At 38.5% G+C, this 7,771-nt stretch overlaps 1 protein-coding gene across 2 annotated transcripts in view; it reads right to left on the bottom strand.

Moving 5' to 3' along the window:
- The window catches only part of CCDC171 (coiled-coil domain containing 171), a 425,369-nt gene that overhangs the window by 226,355 nt on the left and 191,243 nt on the right, over positions 1-7,771 (bottom strand). For both annotated transcript variants that reach the window (XM_011990859.1, XM_011990858.1), the window contains 2 exons: positions 4,773-5,277; positions 3,919-4,035 (listed from right to left, as the gene is read on the bottom strand). In XM_011990859.1, coding sequence (XP_011846249.1) covers positions 3,919-4,035; positions 4,773-5,277 — 622 coding nt within the window. The remainder of the gene's footprint in view (positions 1-3,918; positions 4,036-4,772; positions 5,278-7,771) is intronic.

Raw genomic sequence — 7,771 nt, 5'->3', positions numbered from 1 at the left:
TTTGATTGCACTGTGGTCTGAGAGACAGTTTGTTGTGATTTCTGTTCTTTTACATTTGCTGAGGAGTGTTTTATTTCCAATTATGTGGTCAATTTTAGAATAAGTGCGATGTGGTGCTGAGAAGAATATATTCTGTTGATTTGAGCTGGAGAGTTCTGTAGATGTCTATTAGGTCTGCTTGGTCCAGAGCTGAGTTCAAGTTCTGGATATCCTTGTTAATTTTCTGTCTCGATCTGTCTAATATTGACAGTGGAGTGTTAAAGTCTCCTATTATTATTGTGTGGGAGTCTAAGTCTCGTTGTAGGTCTCTAAGGACTTGCTTTATGAATCTGGGTGCTCCTGTATTGGCTGCATATATATTTAGGATAGTTAGCTCTTGTTGAATTGATCCCTTTACCATTATGTAATGGCCTTCTTTGTCTCTTTTGATCTTTGTTGGTTTAATGTCTGTTTTATCAGAGACTAGGATAGCAACCCCTGCCTTTTTTGATTGCCATTTGCTTGGTAGATCTTCCTCCATCCCTTTATTTTGAGCCTATCTGTGTCTTTGCATGTGAGATGGTTCTCCTGAATACAGCATACCAATGGGTCTTGACTTTTTATCCAATTTGCCAGTCTGTGTCTTTTACTTGAGGCATTTAACCCATTTACATTTAAGGTTAATATTGTTATGTGTGAATTTGATCCTGTCATTATGACGCTAACTGGTTATTTTACCCATTAATTGATGCATTTGCTTCATAGCATCGATGGTCTTTACAATTTGGCATGTTTTTGCAGTGGCTAGTACCTGTTCTTCCTTTCCATGTTTAGTGCTTCCTACAGGAGCTCTTGTAAGGCAGACCTGTTGGTGACAAAATCTCTCAGCATTTGCATGTCTGTAAAGGATTTTATTTCTCCTTCATTTAAGAAGCTTAGTTTGGCTGTATATGAAATTCTGAGTTGAAAATTCTTTTCTTTAAGAATGTTGAACATTGGCCTCCCACTCTCTTCTGGCTGTAGGGTTTCTGCCAAGAGATCCGCTGTTAGTCTGATGGGCTTCCCTTTGTGGGTAACCCAACCTTTCTCTCTGGCTGCCCTTAACATTTTTTCCTTTACTTCAACATTGGTGAATCTGACGACTATGTGTCTTGGGGTTGCTCTTCTCAAGGAATATCTTTGTGTTGTTCTCTGTATTTCCTGAATTTGAATGTTGGCCTGCCTTGCTAGGTTGGGGAAGTTCTCCTGGATAATATCCTGAAGAGTGTTTTCTAAGTTCGTTCCACTCTCCTCATCACTTTCAGGTACACCAATCAAACGTAGATTTTGGTCTTTTCACATTGTCCCATATTTCTTGGAGGCTCTGTTCATTTGTTTTACTCTTTTTTCTCTAATCTTGTCTTCTCATTTTATTTCATTAATTTAATCTTCAATCATGGATATCCTTTCTTCCGCTTGATCGAATTGGCTATTGAAGCTTGTGTATGGTTCATGAATTTCTCATGCTGTGTTTTTTAACTGCATCAGGTCATTTATGTTCTTCTCTACACTGGTTATTCTAGTTAGCACTCCTTTAACCTTTTTTCAAGATTTTTAGCTTCCTTGCAATGGGTTAGAATATTCTTTAGCTCGAAGAAGTTTGTTATTACTCATCTTCTGAACCCTACATCTGTCAACTCGTCCAAGTCATTCTCCATCCAATTTTGTTCCCCTGCTGGCGAGGAGTTGTGATCTTTCGGAGGAGAAGAGGTGTTCTGGTTTTGGGAATTTTCAGCCTTTCTGCTCTGGTTTCTCCCCATCTTTGTGGTTTTCTCTACCTTTGGTCTTTGATGTTGGTGACTTATGGATGGGGTTTTGGTGTGGATGTCCTTTTTGTTGATGTTGAAGCTATTCCTTTCTGTTTGTTAATTTTCCTTCTAACGGGCACCTCAATCTCAGATCTGGTGGAGTTTTCCAGACGTCCAGTCCAGACCCTGTCTGCCTGGGTATCAGCAGTGGAGGCTATAAAACAGCAAGTATTGCTGCCTTATCCTTCCTCTGGAAGCATCGTCCCAGAGGGGCACCTGCCAGATGCCAGCCAGAGTTCTCCTGTAAGAGTTGTCCGTCGGCCCCTACTGGGAGGTGTCTCCCAGTCAGGCTACGCGGTGGTCACGGACCCACTTGAGGAGGCAGTCTGCCCATTATTAGAGCTCAAATGTGCTGGGAGAACCACTGCTCTCTTCAGAGCTGTCAGGCAGGGACGTTTAAGTCTGCAGAAGCTGTGCCCACAGCTGCCCCTTCCCCCAGGGGCTTTGTCCCAGGAAAATGACAGTTTTTATCTATAAGTCCCTGACTAGGGCTGCTGCCTTTTGATCAGACATGCCATGTCCACAGAGCTGGAATCTACAAAGGCAGTCAGTCTTGGCGAGCTGCGGTGGGCTCCGCCCAGTTCACACTTCCCAGCAGCTTTGTTTACACTGTGAGCATAAAACCACCTACTCAAGCCTCAGCAATGGTGGACGCCCCTCCTCCCACCAAGCTCCAGCATCCCAGGTCGTTCACAGACTGCTGCGCTAGCAACAAGGATTTCAAGTCAATGGATCTTAGATTGCTGGGCTCCATGGGCATGGGACCCGCCGAATCAGGCACTGGAGAGAATCTCCTGGCCTGCCAGTTGTGAAGATTGTGGAAAAAGCAGAGTATTTGAGCGGAAGTGTACCATTCCTGCCAGTACAGTCTCTCACAGCTTCCCTTGGCTAGGAAAGGGAAATCCCCCGATCCCTTGCACTTCCCGGATGAGGTGACGCCCCGCCCTGCTTCAGCTCACCCTCCGTGGGCTGTACCCACTGTCCCACCAGTCTGAATGAGATGAACAAGGTACCTCAGTTGGAAACGCAGAAATCACCCATCTTCTGCATAGATCTTGCTAGAGTTGCATACTGGAGCTGTTCCTATTTGGCCATCTTGGAAGCACTCAAATCACCTGTTTCTTAAACCAAATCTAAAACTATTTCTAAGCTCTTTCAACAATGTCCAGTTCTGCTTTAAAGTTATAATACCAAAATTCTTAAAATATATTTAGTTCAGAATTTTATTTCAGACTCCAAACCCAGTATCTTGAGGTTCTGCCAACACATTAAATATGCACATTGCTTACCAACATCAATGGCCATAACTTAAAAATAATCTTTAAGTTTCCTACTACAAAAGTCTAGGTTTAGATATTTGAAATCACAATGTATGATCTATATTTGCACAGTGGAAATGTCTAATTAAATCCCAAATTATCATTACATCCAGGCTTACATTTCATTAAACAGGCAAACTTTAACAAGTCCATTACACAATTTTAACAACTAATGTGTCTGAAATGACCATAATTAGTCCAATTAGTTTTCATTGAACCTGTCAGACAAAATATCATGCAATCTGAATCATTTTTAAAAACTTGCATTTTAAACCTTTGTAAATCGCTGATAATAGGTGGTTCCACACCAGGTGGGAAGGAGCAGACTATCCGAATTAATTGTATCTAAAATACACTAGAAAAAGTTAAAAAAATCACAAAAAGAGAGAGAAAAATTTTCTACTGGCTCTCACATTACTCAAGCTTATGAAATTTACAGCCACAAGTAGAAGTGAAACAAGGCCAAAACATATGAAAGAACATTGCCAGTATTACTTAATAAAAAGCTAATGATGAGCTTTCCATAGGAAAAACAGAAAGAAAAAAAAATAAGGTGGATACATTCACCAAGAAAAGTCATTTCCCCATAAAGACAAAATTTATATTAATTTACATCATTAAGTACAGAATTAATCTCTCCGTAACTGAATAAAATAAAGATAAAAATAAATTTATTTTCTCCCTATACAGTTTATTAGAATTTGTGCCATAAAGAATTTCTGGACATTTGTTCTTAAATGTATTTTGCAAGGACATAAAAGAAGGAACCATACCTGTTTTACCAATGACATCTTGTAATTCAGTCATAGAACTGATTATTGCAGCAAGAAGGTCAGAACTGGTGAGCCAATTAAGCGCTTGTAAACAACGCAACTGCTCCTTTTGATGTTCTGTAAAATTGAAAAAATCCATTGTAAAATTCTACAAAACTTTATTAAAATCTATATTTAAAATTCATAGCAGTGTTCAGCTATTTAAGAAACAGATCAAACCCTATTGTGAACATTGCCTACTGTGCAAAAATCTATTGAGAAATGTTAGATTAGCTCGACCTAATTTACAAATAACTGTAAATGATACCAAAAAAACAGAAAAAAGAAATTTTCTTTGGTTTTACTTACACTACTTAATAGTCTGCTTTTTAAAAATAAAAACAAGTCATTTCTTCAAAATAGTTAAGCATTCAAAAACAACTGGAAAATTTATTTGTCTCATTTTCATACAATTCTTCAATATATTTTTAACCCATTTCATACTTATTCATAGAAACTGAAAATAAATCATACTGATAATTTGAAATAGGGCAGTGTTTGATTGACATAACTGAAAAATCACTGTATAAACTCTTTGCTTTACTGCAGAGGATTCAAATATAAAACAAGACAAAGTTCAAATTATACATATTTGTCACCTTATATTCTAATCTGCTTAAAACAAAAAAACACAGCCTAGTTTATACAAAATATTCACTTATCCATACACACATATACATACATATGGAGACTATGTTATATTATTTGGCATTTTACATGATTCTTTTAAAGTTTTTCCATAATAGCCAGGTATAGTCACACTGTATATTTCACTTACATGCAACCCATATTTTTAAAAGCACAAATTATCTTACTTGGAAATTCATGCTTGTCTTTGGGCTCTCCTGTGCACACTAACATGCCTATGCCTTCTTTGAAACTCTCCATCCAGGTAAAAAGAGAGGCACATGATTGGCCCAAAACCTTGAGTCTGTTTGCTGCCAAAATTGCAATAACAACTTTCCGAAATATACGTATCAATCCTTTGAATGTTTTCTTTTTCATCTTGGCTTCCTCTTGCTTCTTTTCCTCTACAGTTGACAAAGCCTGGGCTAGAGTTCTAATTTCCAATTTGAACAACTCAAAGGTGTTGACCTGCTCCTGGAGAAAATCTCTCTGTGTAGACAAGGCGCATGATCGGCTATAGAGGGGATATAAGGCACCAGCCATCAATGCACAGGCTGCCAGCAAGGATGTCTGTTCCCTTTGAGTCTGTGATAACAGTTTTTTGAAGTGCGAATTTTCGAGAACCAACTGTTCATGCGACTTCTCAATATGGTTCAATTTTTCCATATTTTTTTCAGCAATTTCTTGAAATTTCTATGGAAGAGGTCAAACAATATATTTGATCATGAAACAAAGAGGCATTTTATTAATTTCCCTTTACGCAAAGAAAACAAACTTTTGCTGACAACCACTTCTTCCTCTTCAAAAGATACATGTGCTAAAACAGCCAAAATATTAAATAAGATAGATAGGGCAACAGTGAGCCAAACAGCTTAGATCTGAATGTGCACATTGATTTTTAAATCCTCTCACATAGAAGCTTTACGTAAAGTAGAACACATAAATTTCAGAGTATTTCATGAATTTCCTATAGACTTACACATAAATACACAAATTTAGAAAAGAAAAATATGCTTTCTCTGTATAATTTCTCTTCCTCCACTCCTCACTAATTCTTCATTCCTACTTTTAAACAGAAATGACACTGTCAATAGAGGGGTTCCTAGATGTAAAAAAGACTTTACTTTTTACCAAAATAAACAACCGGTTCAATCAATGATATAACGAATAGCACGGTCTACCATTTACTGCATGAGAAGGCACTGTCTCTCAGGGATACTCACTTATTTCAGTTTCTGTTTTACCTCCTCATGACAGAAAGCTGTACGCAGCGCATCTCCAGTGGTGACAGGAAATACTAATTGTGACCTGGGCCTCAGCAGCCCTCTGCTCCTTTTTGCCTAATCAAGGTGCTTACAATCCAAAACTTAATTTGAAATAAAAAGAAATTTAACTGTAGGAACCACAATTAATCACTAGAAAATAAACTGGCTCTCTCTATGAAATCTTAACCTAATCAGTAAGGAATCTTGAAAGACAGAGTAAAATCAAGAAGGGCAAGGCACAATGGCTCACGCCTGTAATCCCCGTGTTTGGGAGGCTGAGGCGAGAGGGCTGCTTGAGCTCAGGAGTTTGAGACCATCCTGGGCAACATAGCAAGACCCCATCTCCACAAATAAATTTTTAAAAATTAGACAGGAATGGTGGTGCACACCTATAGTTACAGCTACTTGGGAGGCTGAGGCCAGAGAATCAATTGAATCCAGGAGGTTCAGGCTGCAGTGAGCCATGATCATGTCACTGCACTCCAGCTAGATAACAGGGCAAGACTCTGTCAAAAAAAATAATAATAAAATAAAATAAAAAATTAAAAAAGGAAGAAGACAGACAAAAGAAAAGAAAGAAGAAGACGAAGATAACAGATCCCAATTTGCTTTACTATTCACTTGTTATTCAATAAACATTTATTGGGGCAAGGCATAAGGGCTCACACCTATAATCCCAGCACTTTTGGAGGCCAAAGTGAGAGGATCGCTTGAGGGCAGGAGTTTGGGACCAACCTGGGCAACAGAGTAAGACCCTGTCTCTACAAAAAAATTTAAAAATATCAGCCAAGTGCAGTGGTATGTGTATAGTTCTTGCTACTCAAGCGGGTGAAGGTGGGAGGATCTCTTTAGTCCAGGAATTTGAGACCAACCTAGGTGACAGTGCAAGACCCTGTCTCCATAAAAACAAAACAAAAAAAAAAAATTGCATTGATTAGTTACTAAATTACACGTACTCGGAAAAGGGACAAGTAAATCAGCTAGTGTGGTATAATGCTATGATAGAGACATTCCAGGTTGCCAGAGGAATACAAAAGGGCACTAAAACAAACTTTGGCAGCCATATTCTATCAATGGGACTATGTCCCAGAACTCCACACAAAGACCACTAGTAAAGCAAGTGGTGTCCCACAGGGAGTGCTAAAAGGAGCAAGAAACTCTGAGAGGCAGTAGCTATGCAGACTGCTTACAAGAGGATGTGCGACAACCCTCTTAAAGCAGGCACACTTTAAGGAAAAATAAAACTTGACACTTGACTTGTAGCTAGATTAAAGCAGGAAGACTCGCATGTGGAAAAGGAAGAGCCAGAAAATAGCATAGTATGCTCTAAGGATGGAAATAATTCAGAATGCCTGAAGAACTGAGAGAAATGATGGAAATTTGGAAAGTACACAGGTAACAGAGGACTGAGTACCTAATGTGCTACACTAAGAAACTTAACTTTATCTGGAGAGGTATGAGAAGCCATAAAATCCTGGAACTGTCCTATTGTTAGTAAAGGGATGTGAGAATTAGAAACATAATAAAGATGGCCAGGGGTAGCAGTAGAGTTGCAGCAGTTGGGAGTAGGATGAGGGGAACAAATGAAAATCACAAAGGTTAATTCCATATTCTCTTCAAAATCAATTTCATCTGTTCAATTAGAGGAAAAAAAGAAAGTTACAGAAAACCTAGAAAATGTAAGAGGCAAACTAGCAATACTTGGGTAAATGAAAATAAAAGTGAACCTCAGTGTCTCAGGCAGAAGTGTTTTCAACAAAAATTACACACAAAATTACAAGAAAAATTGTGCGTGTAGATACAGGTAGAGATAGAGACACTGTATCCTAAAGTCAGTATCTTAATAATGGAGAAAAACCTAAAGCATTCTTACCAAGTTCCGGAACAAGGCAAGAATACCCACTATCTCCAGTAGTATTTAA

The sequence above is a fragment of the Mandrillus leucophaeus genome, unplaced genomic scaffold, assembly GCF_000951045.1.
Source record: "Mandrillus leucophaeus isolate KB7577 unplaced genomic scaffold, Mleu.le_1.0 Scaffold384, whole genome shotgun sequence".
NCBI lineage: Eukaryota > Metazoa > Chordata > Mammalia > Primates > Cercopithecidae > Mandrillus > Mandrillus leucophaeus.
Note: the sequence above shows the minus strand (reverse complement) of the source record. Positions and strands in the feature narration are given on the sequence as shown.